This window comes from Bufo gargarizans, chromosome 3, assembly GCF_014858855.1.
Source record: "Bufo gargarizans isolate SCDJY-AF-19 chromosome 3, ASM1485885v1, whole genome shotgun sequence".
Taxonomy (NCBI): Eukaryota; Metazoa; Chordata; class Amphibia; order Anura; family Bufonidae; genus Bufo; species Bufo gargarizans.
Window position 1 is genome coordinate 517,302,405 of NC_058082.1, and position 26,668 is coordinate 517,329,072.

The 26,668-nt window shown below is 42.9% G+C and overlaps 1 protein-coding gene across 1 annotated transcript in view; it reads right to left on the reverse strand.

Annotated features, from left to right (window-relative positions):
* Positions 1 to 4,309: 4,309 nt before the first annotated feature.
* PPEF1 (protein phosphatase with EF-hand domain 1) overlaps positions 4,310 to 26,668 on the reverse strand; it is an 81,266-nt gene continuing 58,907 nt past the window's right edge. The window contains exons 11-18 of the mRNA XM_044287658.1: positions 25,490 to 25,624; positions 25,304 to 25,432; positions 24,505 to 24,690; positions 24,080 to 24,222; positions 8,546 to 8,652; positions 7,610 to 7,773; positions 6,458 to 6,542; positions 4,310 to 4,609 (exon numbers count right to left, since the gene is read on the reverse strand). Of these exons, the coding sequence (XP_044143593.1) occupies positions 4,410 to 4,609; positions 6,458 to 6,542; positions 7,610 to 7,773; positions 8,546 to 8,652; positions 24,080 to 24,222; positions 24,505 to 24,690; positions 25,304 to 25,432; positions 25,490 to 25,624 (1,149 nt within the window). The 3' untranslated portion in view covers positions 4,310 to 4,409. The remainder of the gene's footprint in view (positions 4,610 to 6,457; positions 6,543 to 7,609; positions 7,774 to 8,545; positions 8,653 to 24,079; positions 24,223 to 24,504; positions 24,691 to 25,303; positions 25,433 to 25,489; positions 25,625 to 26,668) is intronic.

Genomic DNA, 26,668 nt, shown 5'->3' on the forward strand with positions numbered 1-26,668 from the left:
GGGTTGTCCGGTTTCATGATATTGATGACCAATCCTCAGGGCAGGTCATCAATATCCGATCGATGCTGGTCTGATTCCCAGCACCACTGCCAATCAACTCTGTGAAGGGGCTGTGGCCCTCATGCAAGCACTGCATCCTTTTCACAGCGTTTACTTGCACGTTGTCCACTTTGTAGTTTCAGTGCAGGGTAATTAAAGCTGTCGGTCTCATTCAAGTGAATAGAGAGGAAGCTATAATTACATAGCACCTCTGCTACAAGGCAGACACCATGCAGGTAAACACTGAAGAAGATGCAGTGCTTGTCCAAGTCCCGCAGCCACTTCAAACAGTTGATCACTGGAGGTGCCAAGAGTCAGACTGCTACCGATCAGCCCCTTTAAGGAAGGTCCTGTCTACCAGTTACAGCTCTGATTGCTTAGAAGACTGACAAGCAGCACTCCACAATGCCTCTCGATTGCTTCTTTCAGCTTGATGCCATGCACAGTAAATATCTACTAAACACTATCTAAATATCAATAAACACTAGTGATACCTCAGTTCATGGTTAAATGGTCACTGTACTTTCACACAACTTTGCATATATCAATAATATAGGTGAATATAACAAACTGGGTAATATATCTTTTCAGAGAAAAAATGCCTTGTACTAGAGTTATCAGCTGTTTTCTGTCCGCCCACCTTTCTAAACTAACTTTTTCTAATTAGTAAGAAACTGTCTTGTGGGAATAGGACAGACTGCTTGCTCACTGAAGCATCAGATTACAACATCCTTTAGAATTCTATGGAGATGGGAGGGAAGAGGGGAAAGGGAAGGATATGCAGAGAGAAACAATCAGGCAGAAAAAAAAACATACATGATTCAGCAGCTAGCAGTTAGTTTTATATCTCACTTAAGTGTTTTATTCACATCTATACTGCGTAACACTTTTTTTATAATGTCCTATACAGTGATTCTGAGAGAGAATTAAGAAGAAAATGTGTATTCTATCAGCTCAGAGACAACTGAGAATAAGAGATGCAGCATGCAAAGGAGAAAACTGATAAATATGCCAGGTTCAAGTCATAAAATGGTCAACTATAGTGCTATCATTCATGTATACACAAATAGCAGCCTATTATGAAAAGTTATTTAAAACTTTAAGTACATGTATGCTTTCATTATTAGAAAATACAGTATTTTGAACTTGTGGATTATAGTGTGAAATGACTTATATTTTGGAGTCCATGACAAAAAAGACAAAGATTGTAAAATAAAGAACTTAACTATTGAAATCACAATTTCTGGAAAATTATGCATGATCTTCCAGGTTGCGAAAATGTGTTCAGAAGAAAAAGCACAAATCGTCTATAAAATATTTTCAAAGTTTTTCTGGAATTCTAAGGCCCTATTAGAACACATGATTTTCAGGCCAATAAGGGGAATAAGCATTCATAGGGGAGCTTGTTCCTGATAACTGGCCTATATCATATATCAGCCGATCAATGAATGAGTAAACACTCTTTTGTTGTCTGATGAGTATTTTTCATCAGGATGAAAGATGCATTATTATCGGCAGCACATTTCCCTGCATAATCAGGGGTGTGCTGTCGAAAATAAACAGAACTGGATGAGGAAAGATAGTGGTAGGAATCGTTCCTCCCAAATTCAGTTTGCATCAGGCTGGTGCAAATGAGCGTTGACAGACGTTTTAACATCCATCGGTGCTTGGACTACTCGAAACATCGGGTAGTTTAATACTACCTTAATTGACCTGGAGTCTTTAGAAGATCAGTGGGGTATATTTACTAACCCTGTAGAGTATACAAAAATTAGACGTCTATACGTCTGTCTACTTTACACCGTCTTGGTGGTGCAATTTTAGCATATGATGGCACATCTCAAGCCATGCCTTATCATACTAAACCACACTCCTTTGTAAAGTAAAGTTCAAAAGAATAAAAGCTATTCCTTTTTTATGGAAAGCTGGACGTCTCTTCTTATTTAAAGGGTTTTTGTCACTTCAATAAATAACATTTATCATGTAGAGAAAGTTAATACAAGGCACTAACTAATGTATTGTGATTGTCCATATTGCCTCCTTTGCTGGCTAGACTTATCATTTCCATTGTTACGACCACCCTGCATTCTAGCAGCGCTGGTCGTGCTTCCTGAAGTGGCAGAACCCCTTTAAAGGTTCAATGTTTAAAACACATATATGATGTAAATGTGGTACAAGCATATAGACTAGTTATTTTTGGGTGCGAATTATGCCAGAATTTTGTTGCATTTGGTGTGTTGAAGAATTACAATGGACACCTCACCAGTTTGAGTAATGCACAAGCAAGGTGGGGGTAAACCAGTAATAGTGTGGATAGCTATTATTAATTGGTTGGTTGTAGGGTTGCACTGGATGTTGGGTTGCTGATTATTCTTTTAAAGAAGAAATATCCTGGTGTACGAGTATGCATTTTATTAAAACATTTGGAAAATGTAACTAAATATAACCAAAATTATCAAAATATAACTAAATATAAATAAATATATAAAGAAACTTTATTTCATGGGAAAAATATTTAAATGATCTGACTCACCACAAGAGTTGGGTCCAAAGTTCCTGTAGAGCATGGCATACCATGTAAAGCCGCTGGATCTTGTCGGTTAACATACCTCTAGCTAAAAACAGTGCTGTACACTACATACGGTATTATTTATTATATGTTTCAATACATGCATATCTATTTAATATATCTACTGTATCTATCTATTATACAGTACAGTTTTCAGTCAGAGCTGAAACTTCTCAAGGCAACTTGCAGATTTACACTGTATGCCGCTAGTATGAAGGGAACTCATCTAATGGAAGCCGTGACCTGACTCCTGTGGTGAGTTGATCTTTTACATATTTTGCTCTTGTCATAAAAAGTTTTTTATTCTTTTTTACGTTATTTTTTCAGTGTGAAAAATACACTACACGTCCAAAGAACTGTAGGGCTGTAGCAATGCTTTAGCTAAATTGAGTTGCTCACAGGTTCCACGGATGTAAGGCTTGTGAAAGTTATTGAAAGAAGGATGGCTATTTTAGAAACATAATAGAGAGAATTTATCATGTGAAGTATATGTGAAGTGAATTTTTCTTGAGTCTGTTTCATTGCACTTTGTACCAAATTTATCAAGGCTGCATTTGATAAATTTGGTGCATCATTAAACCTATCATTTTCATCTAGGATTGCTGCTCCAGTTTTTTTAATACCTCTCCTTCAGAGTGATTTTGAACCTTTTAAAAAAAGTTGCAGTGATAAATTTAAAGGGGAAGCTAATTAACATAGCTTACCATGCCTACTTTCCCTCTCACTTTTAAAAACTGGAGGGAGTGGTGTATAAATGGAAAAAGTTGCAAAATTATGAGCAAGTAAGCCCAAAAAGTCTCAAACACCGATTTTGTAACTTTTTGAAGCCAGAATTCTGGAGTGCAGGACAAGATAAATTCTCCCCATAGTCTTAAAGGGCTTAAGTATTCATTAGGTTAAATGTTATTTCCTATTGCTATTTCACATGTAACTTTTTTGTAAAGGCTGAATAATTTGCAGTGTAGATGACCAAAATTGTACATATACAGTACTTATTAAACATTCAGTTTTTAAATAAAACAAACAGCATTAGTATAGTCCAAATGCATATTTTTGATATACAGCATATTACTTCTCTTTTCATAACTGTTAAAAGTACTACATTATCTTTGAATATATTTTAATTACACTAATATTCTATGTCTTAGTGTACGACCATATGGTCAGGTTTTTGCACCAGTTATGGAAGCCAAAACAAGAAGTGAATAAAAAAATAAAAAAAAGCAATTCATACCTGTCCTTTTCCTTTTATGATCCGCTCCAGATTTTGGTTTCCAAAACTGCATGCAGAAAACTGACTGTGTGGCCATACCCTAAGTACATTTCTTGCAGTGGTCTGCCCCTGATGCTGAGCCAAGCTAGTCCAGATATGACTAAAGGCTCCCGTTCGCTCATAAAGCCATCTGTCCAAGTCAAAGTAATAAAGTTAAGGATTATAATAATGTTTGTATCTAGATTTAAACCTGGGCCATACTCATACTTTGATTATAGAATAAGTTTATATTTAACATGTATATATGCCTTGCATTTATTGTTTTATTTTCAAAAGTCTAACATAGTGGTCCGCAGCTGAATATCTCAGTGCCATTTTTCAAAGTCCCCAAAGTTCAGTTACTGACTGCAGCTCCATGGTTGCATCTAATTTTCTTCTCCTTCGTACATGACTGACAAGCATACTTGGCCTCTGCTCTTGGCAGGACTTGCATCATTCAGAGAGAGCCCATCGACTTCAAGGTTTGGAAACAATCGACTGTCTTGAAGTGGTGATGACTGTGAAATTCTCCTTCATGAGTAACGGTTTTCATCTTCTGTTACTATCCTTTCTTTCAAATTTGTGAACCACTCGAAAAGCTTCCAAAAACTCATTAAAATCAATGCTACCATCCTTGTTGGAATCTATGCTGTGGGCCAAGTCATCTATAGTTGACTCATCTATATTGATTTGAAGGTGGGAGGTGAAAAGCTTCCATGTCTGACGGAATTCCTCAATAGATAGCAAACCTAAAGGAGATATGAAATTAGGGCTCTCTGATCTTTAAAATACAATAATTCATCTTCATAATGCTCTTTAACATTCAGCTCCTTAAAGGGATTATCCCATTATTAAAGTTAAAAAGGAAAATCAGACATACCGTAATTTAGATATCAATCTCTAACAAAACTAGAACCAGCCATGTATCTCACATGGATCCAGACATCTACCCATTCCTTGCTTCAACTGGTCTGCTAGTTTCCCTTCAGGCTGGAAGCTGAGATGGTGTGTCCTTTCTCAGAAGACATGTCCTTTCTGCTGCAGCTCTTTCCCTGTAACTAGCACAGCTAGCTTCTAGTAGTAGATACAGCTGGTAGCATTTGAAGGATGGAACTGAGCATGTGCGACCACCTCAGTGATGTTAGTGAGATGAACCGACAAATAAGGAAATGCACAAACAGCAGGTGGCACTGTACAGATACACCTACATCCATGATCATTGATACACCATTGATAAAAGATATCCTATGTTATATATATATCCACCATTGAAGGTATTAACAATTCAAGAAAAAATGTTGAGGAGCCATCTTTATAAATATATATATACATATATATTTATAAAGATATATATTATTTGTAGATTATTTTGGACATGCTCAAATGACTACATATAACCCACCTATCAAAGTATCCTCAGCACCATACATTATTTGCCGCATGCATTACTTAGAGTGAACGATTCTAAATTAATTTAATCCGATCCGAATTTTTCAAAAATTCTAGTAAAATCTAAATATTTGGCAATTCAATTTAGGTGAATTTCTCAAATTAGCCTACACCGTTTTCCAGTCAGAAGGCAGGAGAGATGGAGGTGGATCACATGACCCCAAGCAGTGTGTGTATACACACCGGCAAGCATTTGCTGCCAAACAGCAAATAATTTTCGGATCAGTTAAAAAAAATATGAAATGTAAAACAAGCAATAAACTATGCATATTAATCAATGATTGATTGCTATCACTAAATTATTGGCAGGTGTTAAAAAATCTAGTGAAATAAATGTAATAATCCAGGGCAGCTTGATGCTGTCTGTCTCTTCTTGGGATGGGTTTTGCTCATATGAAAACGACACGGAGGGAAGGGGATGTTCATATTGTTTCGCATTGTACGTTTAGTCTGTATAATACAACTTAAAATACAACAACTGGCTTGAGTTAAAAAAAAAAAGGTTGACATTAATTGCATACAGTCATAGAAGACCCCAGAATGCCATCCAAAACTTTTCAGGGTAATTGGAGCACTCTTGATGTGGGAGGAATTTATTTGGCTGACTTAGCTGAATTGCTCGACTGATTTGGCTGAATTGAATCCAAGTCGAATTTCAAGAAATTCGTTGATCACTACTCACTTTTATTTGACTAGATTATACCAATTAGAACTACTACTATTGACATGGAACTTCTAAGTTATATTAACCCTTTCCTGACTCTTTTCGCTCCCTGCCTTCCCGGAGCTATAACTTTTATTTTTCTGTTCACATAGCCGTATGAGGGCTTGTTTTTTTGCGGAAGAAGTTGTGCTTTCTAATGCCACCATTTAACATGGCATCACTGTATTCTTACTCACATAACTTATTTATAGTTATGTCTATAGAGATGTGTGTGGGCAAATTTTTTGGGGGACAATCTTGAGGTTTTGCTAATACTATTTCAGGGTGTGTATGACTTTTTGATAACTTTTTTTTTAAAGTAAAGTGATGAAAAAATTGTGAATCGGACATTTTTTTCTCTATTATGTCAGTATTATCAATTATATTTGCAGTGAATAAGAATAGAAGAAAGCCATGGTATATAGTCTAATTTAAGAGCAAATACCTGAGTGATCCTTGTCAATTATGTTGAAGATGATCTCAAGATCTGTTTTGTATCTGTATAATGTCTCAACCAAACTTGGCTGAACCTAGTGGGAAACAGCATATATATTACATAATGCGTTAAAAAATTAAACAGTATGAAATAGGCAGCATAAAGCTTTACATATCTGAATTAGATTCCCATAGTACATAAATTCATATAGTGCAGAATCATATTAGTTAGTTCACCATATCAGTTTCCAATGGGAACATTTTCACACATTGAAATTTGCATGCGGAATATTGGAGCAGGCACTGAAACCAAAATTCCACTGTCGGTCGAGTGGTGCGCACTGAAGTTTGCGAACTGGCAGCCTAAAGTTGTGACCGCGTCAAGAGGGTCTATTCAGTTTTTGCCATGGTATAGGTGGCGAATATTGACAGTGGGCCCTAAAAATAGAAGGTTATAAAAACTAAATTCAAACTTTCAATGTTGCTAATTATTCTATTTGAAAATATGAGATTTGGTGATAAACATTTAGACTACTCTTTGGGGGTTTTAATACAGAATTGTTTACTGTGATTTTGATAGCTGACTCAATATCCTCATATATAATTTTATTAAAGTATTAATTTTGCTTCATAAAATGCAGCAGGCGCAGTAAGTAAAGGACAAGCTCCTGCTGCCGGCTTCCTTCCTTCGGAGCAGGAACGCGTCGTTCACTCACTGCGCCTGCGCCAAATACTAAATGGGACAGCACAGGATTTACGGGACACTGAGGAGAACTGAAAAGTCAATCAACTGGACCTGGGTGTGCCAAAGGGTGCGTAGACCGAGCCTCTGGGTGCTGAAGCAACTCCCTAATAGCACCCAGAGGCTCATTAGCATATTTTAAAAGTCTTTATTTTGAGAGAACGGCTGCAGGCAGGCAGTTATAAAGCATACTGTTATGTACTGCTGACATTAGCACATCGCTAATGTCAGTCAGCTACATAACATTATTTCTCATGACAAAAACCCTTTAAGCAACCAGAATCAGACTTCCTCCATTCCTTCCAACCGTTCTTCCTCATTTGGATTTTGTATTGATAAATTGTTTCAAATTTTATGAATTCCATATTGAGATTTGGCATAATACATAGCCAGAAATATAAATCAATATGCTACACTTACTTCTTTAATGGATTTTTGAATTTGAAGATCCTCAAAACACGACAGATATTCTACATTTCCATCAGAAGCCAGTCGTGCAAGTCTCGAGCGCAATGTCCTCCAAGGTAGACCCAGATGGAGTACTGCCTCCACTGCTTTCGCCCAGTCATTGATGGAGATTTTTCCTAGTAAATGTATAATGATTTATGCTTTGATGGTCATATAATTTAGTTACCTTACCGAAACGGCACCTGAGATGTATATTGCACAGTTAGTCGCCTTTTATGTGCTTTTAGAAAAGTACTTGTTTTTGCGTAATGTTTTTGTGTAATTAGTACAAATAAATCAATAAAAACAGGAGCATATTTAGTTGTATTCGCCTAAATTAGGTAACGTTAAAATGTATATCTTTTTTTCGGCATACACTCGTACTACACATGTAAAATTTTGATATATTGTTTTAAGGGACTGTGGCATATTCCTCACTTTCTCTTAGCCTTTTTCCTCTATTCAGTCTCCTAAATATTTGTTAACCTTCTCATTCATAAAAAAAACTAACTCTAGATTAAACAATAAAATACTAGAAACTGAGAAAAGGGTAAACAGAAGCATAACATTTACCATAATGACACAGAGGGGAGGATGATAACCAAATTTTGCAGGCTACACACAAAATGTTGACTGCACTATATCTAATATACTGTACATCTATAACTGCCTACTGAGAGATTTCTAGTTGAACTTTTTGGTTTAATACTTTTCTATATTCTTCAACTGCCTACTGAGAGATTTCCAGTTGAACTTTTTGCTTTAATACTTTTCTATATAAGTATAAGAAAGAGATAAAACAAATTAACAAATTATTTTATATAGCACCATTTTAAATAACTACATGGAACTTTTACATGTAACTAGAAAACAAAATCATTTGCCATGGAAAATAACCATTGTGTTTACCTGTACCATCTGGGTCACACTCTTTAAAAGCTTTCATAAGGTCAGAACGATGGGCAAAAAATTGCTCTTGTAGAGCTCTAAGAGCAGAATCTTCAGCAGCATTTATTCTGATGAGAGAAACATATCAAGGGTTAATTTATCTCTCTCAATAATTTGGAAGACAGTTACTGCCCTGTATGTTAGATTAGACTGAACTTTCAATTAGCTACAGTATATGTACCGGTAAGTGTATGTTTCCTACCAAGGGTAAACCAAGTCTATCAGTTTCATTCCGGCACTCACAAAAAAAATAAAAAATCTATGCCTAGGAGAAAAATTTAAACTTTCAATGGATGTACATCCTTCATACCCATCACCAAATCCTTGAGATGAATATATGAGAAGGTCAAAGGTGTTTCTGAGATCTTTTTACTGATGACCTATCCTTTAGATAGCAGAAAAAAGAGGGTTACAGCAGTATATCCGGTGTATCTTTTATTGAAGCCTTGAGTGCGTACAAAAGCAAAATTACGTTTTGGCTAAATAGTAGCCTTCATCAAGCATGTATACAATGAAAATAGCAACCATAAATACTCATAAATGACCCCTCCCACCACATGGTGGAACCAATCATCTGAAAGTCTCAACCCACTAATCACATCTGTGCAATTAAAAAACAAACACAGCCCAATGTCTAATCAAAACTGTCTGTGCCTAGTTAATACAAATGTGTACCTTATATATAACAATCGCCGTCTGGCAGTCTCGAGTGTATCTGAACTCGATATCGGCGTCTGGCCAGGTGCACTGCGCATGGCCCGTGACATCATCGAGAGCTGCCGTCGCAGCGCGCATGTCCATGACGTCACCGCGTTGCCATCGCAACACCTGACGTAAGATGAATGCGCACACACCTCCTCCTGAATTCCCACGTGATCGGCGTATACATGCCTTCAGCTTCATAGAGGGCGCACATAGTGCGCGTCATCGAACATAGTCCCGGACCACATGACCATCGCATGATGACAAAGAAGTCACCTGATCACAATGCATCTGCCGTCATGCAGATGTCACTCTATAATACATCATGTAAAGTAGATAAGGGGATCAATATATATATATATATATATATATATATATACTGTATCCGGACAAAACAATGTCTATATAATATATAATTAATTATATGCCTATATAATAGTGTACTATTGGGCCCCATTTTAACCCACCATAGTACCTATCCGCATCACATGATTATACCATGACAAAAGGGGACAGTATACTTCCTATCATCTAAATAGAACCCAATAAGGAGCACAGTACCACAGCCAGACTCCAGATCGGCAAGAAAACCAAAAGTGAGGGATGAACCCTACAAGAGCGTAGCAAGCAGGTACATAACACGCCGTGAAAGGGAAGCATTGAAAACATTGGAACAAAACAAGGATATCACAATCAAACCGGCAGATAAGGGGGGGAGCTGTGGTTGTTATGGACACGGACAAGTATATTGGGGAGATACGCAGGCAGTTGGATGATGGGGAGGTGTATGAAGTATTGGGACATGATCCCAAATGGGAGATTGCCAGGGTGGTGAATGACCTAGTAGACACAGCCCAGGGACGGGGCATTATAGATCAGGATTTATGTAAATTTTTTAAAGTACAGTATCCCATCACCCCCTGATATATGTTCTCCCTAAGATACATAAGCGTTTGATGGATCCCCCGGGTAGACCCATTGTGTCTGGCAGGGGGTCTATCTTCAGCACCATTGCCATATTTTTGGACAGACTACTTCGAGTCCATGCAACCGCAGCTCCCTTATACATTAGAGACACCAGACACTTTTTGACCAAACTGCGTGACATCACTTTACCCGCACAGTTCTATCTGGTCAGTTTTGATGTGGTATCATTGTATACGTCGATCACACATGAATATGGTATGAATGTCATCGATGTGGCTCCGGCCGGCACGGGACTCACTCCTGAGGCTCGCTAGTTTGTTCTCCACCTCTTGGAGTTGGTCCTAAGGAGGAATTACTTCCTCTCTGGGAACACTGTGCCGGCATACATACATAATTCCTCTGGGTAGCCATCTTATATGCTTCTGGCCTATGTAAAAAGCTGTGAACTCTCATCTTTCTGAAGCCTGGGTCGCCTATGATATAGATGGACACTTTTATTACCACTACTCTGTAAGGCCAGCAATAAAAGGTCATAAAAGCTACACCAGGCCCAGCTCATCCTGTCCAAGATCAGCTCGCTGTCAAGCCTGGCTGGAGCGTGACGTCATTAATTTCCAGGTCTGGTTTGAGGAGAGCTAATAGCCCTTAATTAGCTCTGGGCATAAAACCAGTCCACTTTCATATTTCATTTAGGAATCAACTTATGCCCTTTCTGACACCAGATCCAGGCTCTACAGAGTATTGTGGTTAATTGGGTATCAAATATGACTAGAGGATGTGATTCCTTAGCTGACCTATGGGTGGTAGAAGAACTACAGGTCCCAGCATTACCGTGTGTGGTCTCATTCTGTAGGTAAATAAATAAGGATCGCAAATATGTATTCTGTATAAAAATATGCCGATGTATCAGGGAGATACGAGCTTAAGTATAATCCTAAAAACACAAAATGCAATCGCACACTGCAACCAGCTCTCTGCCCTACCTTTATGCTGGATATAAGAATAAGTATAATCCTCATTGTAGGAACTGAACTTTGATGGGGTCATAAAACACTTGGGGGCCAATCCCTAGGCTTCACAGTCACTCTGCTGCCATTGGCTGACAGGAGTAAGTCTCCTGCCCATGGCAGAGTTCATAAAAACCCATGCACAAGGACAGAGGAGAGAGACCCATGGAACATCACCAGACACTTAATTGGACATTGACGGCATATCCCTGTATCAGAAGAACTTTGAGGGTCTCCCCTGATACATACTGAAAAGGGGTTTGCAAGGATTCAAAAAGGACATATGAACGACCATCTGAAACCCTCCAGAGAAACTAAGTATTCTTTCATCTTTTTCCCTTTCATTTGAACTGTCGTGATTATTTATATTGTTATTATTATTCTGTAGATTTATAGTCATTTTCATTAGACTTGTATGCACTGCTTTTTACCGCTTATTAAAGATTATAAAATCTAAATAGCCAAGTCTTCCATATTCTAAGCTGCTGAACAACGTACCTTGCCTTTGAAGAGACGTTACCAGGTAGTTAGTTAAATTGCATTTAGGAATTGTAGCTGGGGGTGATTGACTGCGGTTGGTCAGTAAGTGATATCCGGTTCATCCACTGATCTGTGTGATAGTGAATGACCCGGATAGTCGGCTCGTGGACCGGGAACCCACGTGGTGGCAGTTACCGAAGTATAGTGGGGGGGGGTTAGCCGAGTGGTAATACCCCGGTCACGTGAGGTCTCTGTGTGTGCGCAGACTCCGTCACAGACCACTACGTCAGAGCTGTGGGATCTGGAGCGATCGGTTCCATAGTTCGTGACATTTTTCTGGTGGCAGCTTACGGGATTTCTGTATGCTTAGAATATTAGTGCATGAAGTTATGTCCATAACTCTGTACTAAAGGATTGAAAAATTCTGGAAGACGAAGCACAGTGCATTAGTTTTGATAGAATAATAATTCACGACAGTACCCTCCCCTCTCTCTTGTTTTCTGTCCTATCTTTTATTTGGCAATAATGTCCGAATCCGTGAATTATGACGCCCTGAGCGTGGCTGATATCACAGCTCTGTGTGAGCACAAAGGCATCCAAGTATATGGGAAAAATAAGACTGTCCTCATCCAGGAGTTATGTGCATGGAGGAGTCAAGAGTCATCCCTGCAGGATTCAGAGAATGGAGGAGACTCTGGGGCCCCTGAGCCAGGTGACCCCTTCCAGAATGAAGATGATGAACTGGGAGGAGGACAGCCTGCTGGGGCTTGCAGTCCTCTAGCTGGACATAACTCTGTCTCTATGCCATCCCAAAATGGTCAGGACCAACTAATGCTTAGTAACCCGGACTTATATTTTCGGCTGCTGGAGGCACGTCGGGCAGAGCGCCAGGCTGAGCGCGAGGCTGCAGAGCGCAAGGCTGAGCGCGAGGCTGCAGAACGGGAAGCTGTCCGCAGGCATGAACTGGACATGGCCCGAGTACAGCTTCAGGGGTCCGACCGGCATGCCACATCCACAGGTCCATCCCTGATGGTCAAGCCAAAACTGCCTGTGATGGACTCTGAGAACTGTGACATTGATCTTTTCCTGCATGCTTTTGAAACCTCATGCCAGCAGTACCAGGTACCAGAGCCACAGTGGGCGGGACATCTAATGTCCGCACTGAAGGGCAAAGCTATGGAGGCCCTGGTCGGACTACCATTAGCAGAGCGTACCAGTTACGCGGTCATCAAAAAGGCTATTCTGGTCAAGTACCAGCTGACTCCAGAGACTTACCGTTTACGGTTCCGGTCCCTGCGGAGAGGGCCCGGAGATACTTTTATGGACCATCTGGGCAAGTTGCAGACCACCTTCCAACAGTGGTCTGATCCCCTCACAGAGGACACCAAGCAGTCCCTGGCGGATCTGATGGTCCGAGAACAGTTTGTCTCCAATTGCCCCACAGATGTGCAAAAATATGTATGTGAGCACAAGCCGAAGAGTGCGCGAGAGGCGGCCGAGCTAGCCGATGAATATGTCGCCATGCCCAGCACTCGGGCATTCAAAGACACTCTGTCCCGTCTGGGAGGAACCTCTTCATCTGCTTCTTCCTCCCGGCCAGCTTTGTCGGTTCCTGTCCAGCGACCCTTTCACAGGCCTGCACAAAGACCGGAAGGAGTCAAGCCAGCACCGACAGACGTGCGCAAGTGCTATGCGTGCGGCAAGCCAGGACACCTCAGCCACTCGTGCCCGGAGAAGAAGACAGCACCCCCTGGCAAGCTTGCCCGCAACCCATCATCTGTGCTGTTAGTGAATGGAGCTGCAAGACACACCGCAGACAACCTACAGTCGGTTACTGTGGGCAACCGATGCACCACAGGCTTCCGCGATACAGGAGCCGAAGTCACACTAGTTCGGCCTGAACTAGTGGATGACACAGACCTTATTCCCGGCAAAAGCCTCACCATCACGGGAGTTGGGGGGGTGAGCCCTAATGTTCCCCTAGCTCGTGTTTTCCTTGATTGGGGGGCTGGGAGTGGAGTAAGGGAGGTGGGAGTCTCTGCGGAGATCCCCACAAATGTTTTATTAGGCACTGACCTAGGACGATTGGTCTCGTGCTACGTGCCCCCTGGAAGCACACAGGACTCACCCGTCCCTATGGAGGTCCCTGGACATACCGAGGTACTGTGCAAGGATGTTTGCGTAACATCAGATAACCTTGGGGATGGACCTCGGGAGGTGGGAGGTGGGGTGTGTGGGAGCAGTTCTCCTATGACAGGAGATGTAGAGGGGATGGCGGGTGTATGTACACAGGTAGCAAACATGTGTTTAACTGATTCAAGTTGTGCAAATGTTAAATGTGATGACATTATTGTGCCTGTGTTGCCCGTCACTCGCAGGGCTGCAAAAGCCGCAGCGGAACGCTCCATTGGGGAAGAGCAAGTGGAAGTGTCCCCTTCCACCGGTTCGGACCCCGTGGACTTAACCGCGTCAGAGCCTCAGCCACTGTCCCTGTTCGCCACAGGACAGCTGGCTGGGACTTGTAGTGCCGCCTTTGAGCAGGCCCTGCGAGATGACCCTACCTTGGAGCAGCTAAGAGGGTTAGCTGCCAGCCCTCCCACTGAGGGAGACAAATACCGAGTGTGTTGGGACAATGGGAAACTGTATAAGGAGGACATCTCCCACAGTGACAGTAGGGTGGGGCCACTCAAGAGGCAGCTCATTGTACCTGTGCAGTTCAGGGAACAATTACTGCTAGTGGCTCATGAGATCCCCTTAGCTGGTCACCTGGGAATAACCAAAACAAAGTCCCGGGTGATGCAGAATTTTTTCTGGCCTGGCCTCGGGGCAGATGTCGCCAAGTACTGCAGGTCCTGCGACATCTGTCAGCGAGTTGGCAAAGCAGGAGACCGTCACCGAGCTCCATTGAATCCCTTACCGATAATTGATGAACCCTTCAGGAGGGTGGCCGTGGACATCATTGGTCCACTGGCCATGCCCAGCAGTTCGGGTAAACGGTTCATATTAACCCTGGTGGATTACGCGACGCGCTACCCGGAAGCAGTGGCGTTATCCTCCATTAGGGCGGACAAGGTTGCAGACGCCCTGCTGGGGATCTTCATGAGAGTGGGGTTCCCAGCTGAGCTTCTCAGCGACCAAGGACCTCAGTTCATGTCTGAACTAATGCAGGGGCTCTGTAGGAAAATACAGGTGAACCATATCGTAGCCAGCCTTTACCACCCACAAACAAACGGCCTCTGTGAGCGCTTCAACGGGACATTGAAGCAGATGCTGAAGACGTTTGTGGAGGCGCAAGGGAAGGACTGGGAACGATATCTACCTCACCTGCTATTTGCCTACAGAGAGGTTCCCCAGGAGTCAACCGGGTTTTCGCCCTTCGAACTCCTGTATGGTCGACGGGTAAGAGGTCCCCTAGACCTAATCAGAGAGTCTTGGGAAGGCAAGGTTGCCGGAACTGAAGTCTCTGTAGTAGACTATGTCCTCAGGTTCCGAGACAAAATGGAGTCGCTGGTAGGTCTGGTACAGGAGAATATGGTACAGGCCCAAAGCAAACAGAAGCAGTGGTATAACCGCACTGCCCGAGAGAGAATCTACCAGGAGGGGCAGAAGGTCTATGTCCTGCTGCCAATGCGGCAAAACAAACTGAATGCCATCACAACCTCGGATGCTTACCCCATGCCCAGGATTGATGAACTGTTAGATAAGTTGGCAGGAGCCAGCTACCTGACAATCATGGACCTGAGCAGGGGGTATTGGCAGATTCCCCTGACCTCGGAGGCTCAGGAGAAGTCGGCCTTCATCACCCCTTTCGGCTTATACGAATTTACTATAATGCCGTTTGGGATGAAGAATGCGCCAGCCACCTTTCAAAGGCTTGTGAATGACTTGCTGGAAGGACTAGAAGAATGTGCTGTCGCCTATTTAGACGACATTGCCGTGTATAGCCCCACGTGGAAGGAGCATCTGGTGCACCTGTCGCAAGTACTGGACAAACTTGCTGCGGCTGGACTAACTGTTAAGCCTAGCAAGTGCCAGCTGGGCATGAATGAGGTCACTTACTTAGGCCACAGAGTAGGAGGAGGCACACTGAGGCCTGAAATAGAGAAGGTGAAAGCCATTACGAGATGGCCAACACCTCTCACCAAGAAGCAGGTCATGTCTTTCTTGGGAACGGCCGGGTACTATAGGAAGTTCATCCCGAACTATAGCGCCCTGGCCAAGCCTCTGACAGACTTGACCAAGAAGAAGCTGCCCAGGATGGTGTCATGGACGCCGGAATGCGAGCAAGGCTTCCAGGCCCTGAAGGATGCACTAGCCAGTGCTCCTGTGCTTCAGGCCCCAGATTTCACTCGGAAGTTTGTGGTCCACACGGATGCTTCCGCCTTTGGTCTGGGTGCAGTCCTGAGTCAGGTGAACCAGGCCGGGGAGGAGCATCCTGTACTATACCTGAGCCGTAAGTTACTGGCCAGGGAGACCAGCTACTCCACAATAGAGAAGGAGTGTTTAGCTATTGTGTGGTCCCTGCAAAAGCTACAACACTACCTGTATGGACGCAATTTCACAGTGGTCACTGATCACAATCCCCTCAGCTGGTTGGCACGTCTCGCAGGAGACAATGCGAAACTGCTGAGATGGAGCCTGATTTTGCAGCAGTACAACTTCACCGTGCAGCACAGAAAAGGTAGTTTACATGGAAATGCCGACGGGTTGTCGCGGCAGGGAGAATCGTCCGGAGACGGCTGGGTTGCTGGGGAATAGGCTTGTGGCCATTTCCCCAGGCAACCTTTTAAAAGAGGGAGGTGTGCCGGCATACATACATAATTCCTCTGGGTAGCCATCTTATATGCTTCTGGCCTATGTAAAAAGCTGTGAACTCTCATCTTTCTGAAGCCTGGGTTGCCTATGATATAGATGGACACTTTTATTACCACTACTCTGTAAGGCCAGCAATAAAAGGTCATAAAAGCTACACCAGGCCCAGCTCATCCTGTCCAAGATCAGCTCGCTGTCAAGCCTGGCTGGAGCGTGACGTCATTAATTTCCAGGTCTGGTTTGAGGAGAGCTAATAGCCCTTAATTAGCTCTGGGCATAAAACCAGTCCACTTTCATATTTCATTTAGGAATCAACTTATGCCCTTTCTGACACCAGATCCAGGCTCTACAGAGTATTGTGGTTAATTGGGTATCAAATATGACTAGAGGATGTGATTCCTTAGCTGACCTATGGGTGGTAGAAGAACTACAGGTCCCAGCATTACCGTGTGTGGTCTCATTCTGTAGGTAAATAAATAAGGATCGCAAATATGTATTCTGTATAAAAATATGCCGATGTATCAGGGAGATACGAGCTTAAGTATAATCCTCATTGTAGGAACTGAACTTTGATGGGGTCATAAAACACTTGGGGGCCAATCCCTAGGCTTCACAGTCACTCTGCTGCCATTGGCTGACAGGAGTAAGTCTCCTGCCCATGGCAGAGTTCATAAAAACCCATGCACAAGGACAGAGGAGAGAGACCCATGGAACATCACCAGACACTTAATTGGACATTGACGGCATATCCCTGTATCAGAAGAACTTTGAGGGTCTCCCCTGATACATACTGAAAAGGGGTTTGCAAGGATTCAAAAAGGACATATGAACGACCATCTGAAACCCTCCAGAGAAACTAAGTATTCTTTCATCTTTTTCCCTTTCATTTGAACTGTCGTGATTATTTATATTGTTATTATTATTCTGTAGATTTATAGTCATTTTCATTAGACTTGTATGCACTGCTTTTTACCGCTTATTAAAGATTATAAAATCTAAATAGCCAAGTCTTCCATATTCTAAGCTGCTGAACAACGTACCTTGCCTTTGAAGAGACGTTACCAGGTAGTTAGTTAAATTGCATTTAGGAATTGTAGCTGGGGGTGATTGACTGCGGTTGGTCAGTAAGTGATATCCAGTTCATCCACTGATCTGTGTGATAGTGAATGACCCGGATAGTCGGCTCGTGGACCGGGAACCCACGTGGTGGCAGTTACCGAAGTATAGTGGGGGGGGGGGGTTAGCCGAGTGGTAATACCCCGGTCACGTGAGGTCTCTGTGTGTGCGCAGACTCCGTCACAGACCACTACGTCAGAGCTGTGGGATCTGGAGCGATCGGTTCCATAGTTCGTGACAAACACCATTTACCAACAAAAGTGGGGTGTGGCCATGGGCTCCAACGTGGCACCAACTTACGCCAACATGTTCATGGCTGAGGTGGAGAACAGGCTGGTATATTCATCTCCCTTCATGCAATGGGTCCTGTGCTGGTGGCGCTACATCGACGACATTTTTATGATTTGGAGTGGCTCCATCGACTCTTTGAACGACTTTCACCAACAACTGAATAGTGGTGTACCTGGCCTTCAATTCACTGTGATGACATCCCGGGAAGAATTACAATTCCTTGATGTCAGGGTATATACAGAGGGATGCAAGGCTAAAACAGATTTAAATCAGAAGCCCACAGACAGAAACAACCTATTGAGGCATGACAGTAATCATCCCCGACGCATGCTAGATTCTTTACCTTGGAGTCAGATGCTGCGAGTTAGGCGAGTAGTGTCAGAAGATGATGTATTTGTAAACCGGATCGATGAGATGTGTAATAAATACTCCATAAGGAGGTTCCCGGTAGGTTATTGCAGAATACTACGGACAAGATCTCCCTGGTTGACAGAGAGACCACATTCCATACTACCTCAAGTAAGAGGGATATGGGACATATGCCGTTTGTATCCATATATGGCGGCCATAGTGCTAATATAGCACAGGTCTTGAGAAAAGAATGGCATATTCTGCATAGAGGCCTACCCATGATCCGGGAATTTGGCAGTCCGCCATTGATGGCATACAAGCGAGGTACTAACCTTCATGACATACTGATTAAAATAGATATAGGCGACAGGGGTAGAGGTGGCCAAAGTTATTTGAAGCCTAGAAAGACAGGAAACTTCCCATGTCTAGGTTGTTGCAACTGTGGAAACATGCTCAAGGGTAATACTTTTGTCCACCCATACAGTGGAAAAAAGTATAACATTTCACCCCTACACATGCCGGTCTAAATTTGTCGTCTATATGATCTAATGCCCCTGTAGCTTAGTCTACGTGGGAGAAACAACTATGGAAATCAGGGAACGCATTAACAAACACAAGAGTACAATAGGGAATGAATTGATGGACAAACCGGTGGCAAAACATTTCATTGAATGTGGTCACTCTGTCAACCAGCTGAGATTCCGGGTCATAGATTTGGTTGACATTCCGAGAAGGGGTGGTGATAGAGAACGCATTGCATGCTGAGAAAGAAAGAGTTAAAATGGATTTTCACATTACAATCTTTTCAACCCCATGGGCTCAATATCGAATTTAATGTGAATAGTATAGATAGGTAGGATATTTCATGAGTTATTTGTCCAATTCAGTATGCAGTATAGCACCTGATAGTATACAGAACCCCACAGTATACAGCACCTCACAGTATACAGTAGAGCAGTATAGCCCCCCCACACTATACAGCCCCCCACAATATACAGCCCCCCACAATATACAGCACCCCACAATATACAGCATCCCACAATATACAGTAGAGCAGTATAGCACTCCACAATGTACAGCTCCCCACAGTATACAGTCAAGCAGTATAGCACCCCACAGTATACAGTAGAGCAGTATAGCACCCCACAGTAAACAGCACCCCACAGTATACAGCACCCCACAATATACAGTAGAGTAGGGGTGGGCAATATAGGCGATATGCAATATAAATTTGTGCCACGATATGGATTTTGTGCATATCGCCTATATCGGCGGACCGCGATATGATCGCGCTCTCTGAGCGCACCATGTTCTCCTGAGCTGGCACAGTGGAGAAGGAGGGAGTCCCTCCCTCCCTACTGTGCGCGGCTGCCGCTGACCACCAATGAGAACAGAGGAGGAGGAGGGGAGGGACTGACAGTAAATCATTGAGTTTTCACGATCTCAGTGAGATCGTGAAAACTCAAATCCGATGGTATATTCTAACCCCCAGGCGTTCACATGGTGACAGGGACGCTTGCCTGGGGTTAGAATATACAGGGCCACGCCGCTCACAGGAGTACATTTATAAACAAATCAGTAACTTTAATCATTGCTGATCTCTTTACTGGATACCTTACTCTGTCTTAGCTCAGGTAACAGCAGGCAGTGCAGGCGGGCGGCGCTCACTCACTGACGTCAAGTGCCTGCTCCTCCCACTAGGCGGCGCGGGTACGTGACGTCAGTGAGTGAGTGCCGCCTGCCCGCACTGCCTGCTGTTACCTGAGCTAAGACATAGTAAGATATCCAGTAAAGAGATCAGCAATGATTAAAGTTAAAGTTACTGTACTCCTGTGAGCTTCGGGGAGGGGGATCTGTAGATGTTACTGTTTAGGGGAGGGGAATCTGTGGATGGCACTGTTTAGGGGAGGGGGATCTGTGGATGGCACTGTTTAGGGGAGGGGACTCAGCTCCCTGCTGTTGTGTGCACAAAGCACAGGGCAGCAGGGAGAGTGTAAAGTCCTATTCACCCTAATAGAGCTCTATTAGGGTGAATATGACAAGGGTTCTAGCTCTTAAGGAGGCTAATAGTTATTAAATAAAAAGTAAAAAACTGAAAAAAAAAAAGTTTAAACACCCTCCCAATATAAAAACAATATATTGCGATATATATCGCACATGCTTAAAATTATATCGCAATATAGATTTAAGGCCATATCGCCCACCCCTACAGTAGAGCAGTATAGCACACCACAGTATACGGCACCCCACAGTATACAGCATCCCACAGTATACAGTAGAGCAGTATAGCACCCCACAGTATACAGCACTCCATAGTATACAGTAGAGCAGTATAGCACACCACAATATACAGCACAAGACAGTATACAGTAGAGCAGTATAGCACCCTACAGTATACAGCACCCCATAGTATACAGTAGAGCAGTATACAGCCCCCCACAATATACAGCACCCCAAAATATACAGCCTCCCACAGTATACAGCACCCCATAGTATACAGTAGTGCAGTATAGCACCTCACAGTATAGTAACCCACAGTATACAGCCCCCCACAGCATACAGTAGCTTACAGTATATTAGCATAACAGCCCCTGTCACCTTTTCCTGATGTAATCTTCACAAAAAAAGCTCCACAGTTAAGGAAAACTTCTCCTGCAGCAACACTTCTGGTAGACAGGACCTTTGATGACCTCATAGCCATGTGACCAGTAATATTGCTAGGTTACTGGTCACATGGTGATGATGTCATCTAAGGTCCTTTCAGAATCACAGCTCTCACAGTTCGCTGCCTGGAATGCCAGCAGGCATGCATGGCAGCACCCCCCTGTGTAGCTGACAGCCTGACACCCGGGGCAATGGCTAGCAGGGCTCAAGAGGGAGCTTCCTTGGACCCCCCAGGAGCAACTGGGCCGGGGCAGCTGCCCCTTTTGCCCCTTGTTAAAGACGGCCCTGTACGCACTCAAGGCTTCAATAAAAGATACACCGGATATGCTGCTATAACCCTCTTTTTTCTGCTGTTCTGTGGACTGCCGTGGATCTGCGGTCTTGTTGCGGCTGATGCATTCCGGAATTGGCCGATGAGGTCCGTTTGTGCTGCTCTACATTTCTATTTGTATGCTATCCTTTAGATAGGTCATCAGTATCTGATAGGTGGGAGTCTGACACCCAGGTCCCCTGCTGATCTGCTGTTTGAGAGAGCACTGGTGCTCGCAGTAACACCACGGCCTTCTCCCTGCTCACCAAGCACAGCACCATCCATTTGATAACTGCTGTGCTTGTATCGCAGCTCAGCCCTATTCACTTCAATGAGGCTGAGCTACACCAAGGTTATGTGACCAATGAAAGTGAAATCACATGGCCTAGGGAAAGCTGATTGGCAGGGATTCCCAGGTGCTGGTCCCCCACCGATCAGAAAATAGTTGCCAAAAGTTTAAGTATTCTGCAACTCCAAAAGGAAGCTATTTTTCATAATTCCCACATGTTATGAATTATGTGATGCTTTCTTATCAGTGGCCTATAATTGTATGCTAAATATTCATATAACAATATTGTAGGTGATGATGACACCCGGGACCCCCCACCAGTCATCTGTTTGAAAAAGCACTAGTTCTTGCAGTAGCGCCATGGCTTTCTCACAGCTTTTCCTAGGCCAGTGATAGTGAACCTATGGCACGGGTGCCAAAGGTGGCACTCAGAGCCCTCTCTGTGGGCACATGCACCCTGGAAAAAGTCTATCTGATACCAATATGCCTTAGACTGCCACTCATCAGCGCAGGACATGCTATGAACAGCACAGGCAGTGCATTGAATGCAGGCAGGCTATTATAGCTAAATGATAAAGTACATGGAAGATATATTATATTGGACTGTAGTATTCAGGTTAAATTGCTGTGTTGGCACTTTGCGATAAATAAGTAGGTTTTGGGTTCCAGTTTGGGCACTCGGTCTATAATAGGTATCACTGCCCTAGGCCATGTGCTGTCATGTTCATTGGTCACATGGCCTAGGCGCCGCTCTACCCCACTGAAGTGAGCTGTGATACTAAGCACAGCCGCTGTTCATGTACGACGCTGTGCTTGGTGAACTTAGAGCACCGGTGCGTTATCATGCAACTGATTGGCGGGGGTCCCTATTGTCGGATCCCTACCGATCAGATACTGATGACCTTTCCACAGGATAGGTCATCACTAAAAAGATCTCAGAAAACCCTTTTCACACAGGCAAAATATAACTTTTTTTTTTTGATGAGTCATGGCAGAAAATTAACCATGGTTAGTTTATGGTATGTGATGTTTTAAATTCTACATTGAATAGTTTCACAAATTTTGTAACTTGTATCATTTTTGTAACTATCAGGCTATGTCAGGACTTAGGCCGTTCTTAGGCCCCAATTTATCATGCTTTCTTTCCAGAATTCAGGCTTCAAAAAAGTCGCAAAATAGGTCTTTTGCAACTTTTTCCACTCACCTTTTTGCATTCTTACGCCACTTACTCCAGTTTTAAAATATGGTTGGGAAAGTGGGTGTGGTTAGCTATGTTAATGAGCTTATTTATTTTATTTCAAATTTATCAACACAGACTCAAGTAAAACTGACTCTATATATCACCCTCATGATAAATTTCCCCTTACGCTGGTTTCACGAGCGAGTGTCACGCTCCGGACTCGCAGCGCAGCTCCTGTCCTGAAGTTCCAGCACTGCCAGGGTCACATAGCTTCATATTGATTTATGATGCTATGTAACCCTTACAGTTCTGGAATGTATTGGATAACACTGGCAACATTCAGTAGATCACCCTAGGTCCTGTTTCTGGCAAACAGCTGATTTTGCAAGGAAAAACTGCGGTCAGCCAGGCATTTCCCCAGAAGCTACAGAGGAAATACAGTATTACTTAGCAGCCATTCAGAGGAATAGCTCTCCTTGTAATACAAGGATGGCAACAGTCTGCCAGAACAGCAGCCAGTCTTATAGACTGGCACCCAATTCTGGCTCATAAAGGGATTCCCAAGCTGGGACCATCCTTTATGATGTTTATATACCCTAATAAGGCATGTGGACCGGTTTTGTCTTTATGAGACATCCCATTTAATCCCTCTAGTTTCACCAGAGAGTTTCAAATGTTAATGGTCCAGACATCAAAGTAAAATAGTAGAAGTCCTGGACCCAGGATTTTTTTTTTTCTAAAGCTTGTTTGTCGGGTCTGGAGATTGTTGTAGATGTGCCTGGAAAATGTGCTGGTCGAATTAGACAGATTCAACCATGCCATGCAATGATGTAGAAGCCCTTGTTGCTGACAGTAACAGAGGAAACCTGACTCCCAATGGGGAAATCAAATTTCTACAGATTGCAGATGTGACAATGTAAATGCATATTGGTTGTTGGGAATCCAAAAGTCCTTCTTAACATAGTAATATGTAGGAAAGTTTTGTAAGTGACAAATCCCTGGTAAATACAAAAGGTACAGGGGCAAAGCTATAGGGGGTGCAGAGGTAACAGTCGCTACCAGGCCCAGGAGCATGAGGGGGCCCAAAGACCCTTGTGCCACATTAGAAGACACCAGTATTATAGAAAGTTCGTGCTGGTCAAGTTACACCTCTGGCTGAAGGGAAGGGGTTAGGTCAAGAATTTGGCATTTTTGCTGCCATCTCAATTTTTGCCTCAGGCAGGATGAAGGCTATGTGCTTCCCTACCCCTGGCCACAAAGCACTGAGGGAAGAGGGCCCAAGCAGAACTCTTATACCAGGGCCCATGAGCCTTTAGCTACGCCCCTGCAAAGGTAAAAATATAAAAATAATAAAATGCACTCTTACCGTTGATGAAGTGTGAGTTTACGTGTGCACTTACTGACTTGATATTGCACAAAGCGTGGAATTAGATCTGGACCCAGCTTGAGATATGCCCCTCTGTTACTTCCTTCATCATAGTAGTTAGATGCAGAAAATATGGTTATAACCTAAAAAGAAGAATCAACAAAGACTAAACACTGGTTTAGTGCAAAGTTAGTCCACTGTTTATGTTATTTTCTAGGCACAAGTAGTAATTAGCAATCAGTGTGCCTCATATGACATTTTACAGATAACTCAACCCAAGTATTGGAGCTGTGTGTCGGTGACTAAATATAAGGTGCAGTAATTTTCAATATTCTACTTCAAATTCTAATACCAGTCACAGTCCCAAAAAAGAGAGTGGCACTTTTTCTGGTAAAAAAATAAATCTGAGACTTATTTTTTCTTACCCTTCCATTGTGGCTTAACTCGTAACCTTCCTGTTTGCATTCATGTGACCTGATCAACATTTTTAAATTACATTGGTCAAGTAATTTTTGGGTTACATCTGGTCCAAAGTAACAACCTCCACCTCGAAAACTGTTTGGTGAGCAGCCATATTGGTTCCTGGGATCACTCCACAATATGTCCACAACCTTAACCAATAAAGGACAAATGTTAGTACAGTATGCTATTTATCACTCTAAAATTCAGCTACTAGCTAATATAACTTGAACATATTGGTGCAGATTCACTCATGTGTCTGAACCTAGAACCTGCCTAAAAAGTGAGCCACAATTTTAGAGTAAAATTCTATCTTAAAGTAAGCCAACCAATAGTTGGTACAGAGATGGACAAAAGTGTCTATCCCTGCACCACATTTATCCTCCAGCTTGAGCTCCTGTGATAAATCTGGTGTATATCTAGATAGCCTTTATATGGTTATGCTATCTACAGGCTTTGTGAATGTTCCTTAATGTTTGCAACAGGAAGTAAAAATAAAAATTAATAAGTATTTAGAAATAGGAATAGGGAAAAAACTTCTAACATTGAGTAAATATTCAATATACCTCCATGTAATACCATGACCCACTCACACTAGTTATTACACAGTGCATCCATTTTCCTGAAGTGTTCCTTTTACTCCTGAAATACCTCTTTAAATTGGCCCAACTATCTCAATCATGTTCAAAAGAAAATTGTTACATTGAAGCAAGGACAAGGCAATTAGAAAACAGATCATCTATGAAAGGAAGACATTTAACAAACCTGTTTCCATTCCTTTAGTTCAGTGGCTGTTAATTCTGGAGTCGTATCAGGCAACTGAATACTTGAATCCAAGTAATTTATTTCTAGGATGGCACCATTTCTGAATTTTTCCGGCAATCCACCAGTGTGCTGATGAGAACTTGCAAATATTTGTGGAGAGAGGCACTTGTCAGAAACTTGATGTACTCCATGGCTTGAAGATCCTATATGTCCGTCAGAATTTTTAGAAGCTTTACAGCCATCTATATTCAACCGATTACCATTATGTATAAGATTGTTTCTTTTTGGATCTAGCCTTGGAGGTCTCAAAGCTGATTTATACTGAAATTGAAAACAAAAACAGCCTTTTTAAAGAGAAGGCTGAAAAACAGTTAGCTGCCTCTTTGGTATATAGACCCTTGAGGGGAGCAAAGTATAGTTAGGCTACTTTCACACTAGCGTTCGGGCGGATCCGTTCTGAACGGATCCGCTCATAATAATGCAGACGGAGGCTCCGTTCAGAACGAATCCGTCTGCATTATTTTTAGCATAGAACAGCTAAGTGTGAAAATAGCCTAGTACGGATCCGTCCAGACTTTCAATGTAAAGTCAATGGGGGACGGATCCGCTTGAAGATTGAGCCACATTGTGGCATCTTCAAACGGATCCGTCCCCATTGACTTACATTGAAAGTCTGGACGGATCCGCACGCCTCCGCACGGCCAGGCGGACACCCGAACGCTGCAAGCAGCGTTCAGCTGTCCGCCTGTCCGTGCGGAGGCGAGCGGAGCGGAGGCTGAACGCCGCCAGACTGATGCAGTCTGAGCGGATCCGCCTCCATTCAGACTGCATCAGGGCTGGACGGCTGCGTTCGGGTCCGCTCGTGAGCTCCTTCAAACGGAGCTCACGAGCGGACCAGCGAACGCTAGTGTGAAAGCAGCCTTAGAAGCAAAGAGAGAGATTTGGATGTCATCTACATATACATGATTTTGAAAACTTGAAGATTTGCCCAAGGCCAAAGATGCAGATGTAGCAGAGAAGGGCACATAGTGCTGAGTCTTTTGGTCTGTACATAGTACTGTGTCTTAGGGAGCTGAGGCTAAAAAGTGGGAGAGACATGCATAGAAAAGCTGATGCTTGGCTTCTGTTTGCTTCATTTACTAACTTTTACGCCTGTTTCCAGGTATATGTGTTAGCAGAAAATTATTCCATTATGATGAGGCACATGTCTCATCATAGATTAGCTTAATCTTACATCAGCGCAATGTGTCATTATTCATAGAAAACTTTTCTTTGAGGATTTTCTGTTTTTGGTTTTCATTTTGGTAGTGTTATATCATTAAAATATAATATAAAATATTGTCCTTCTGTAGCAGTCAACACAAA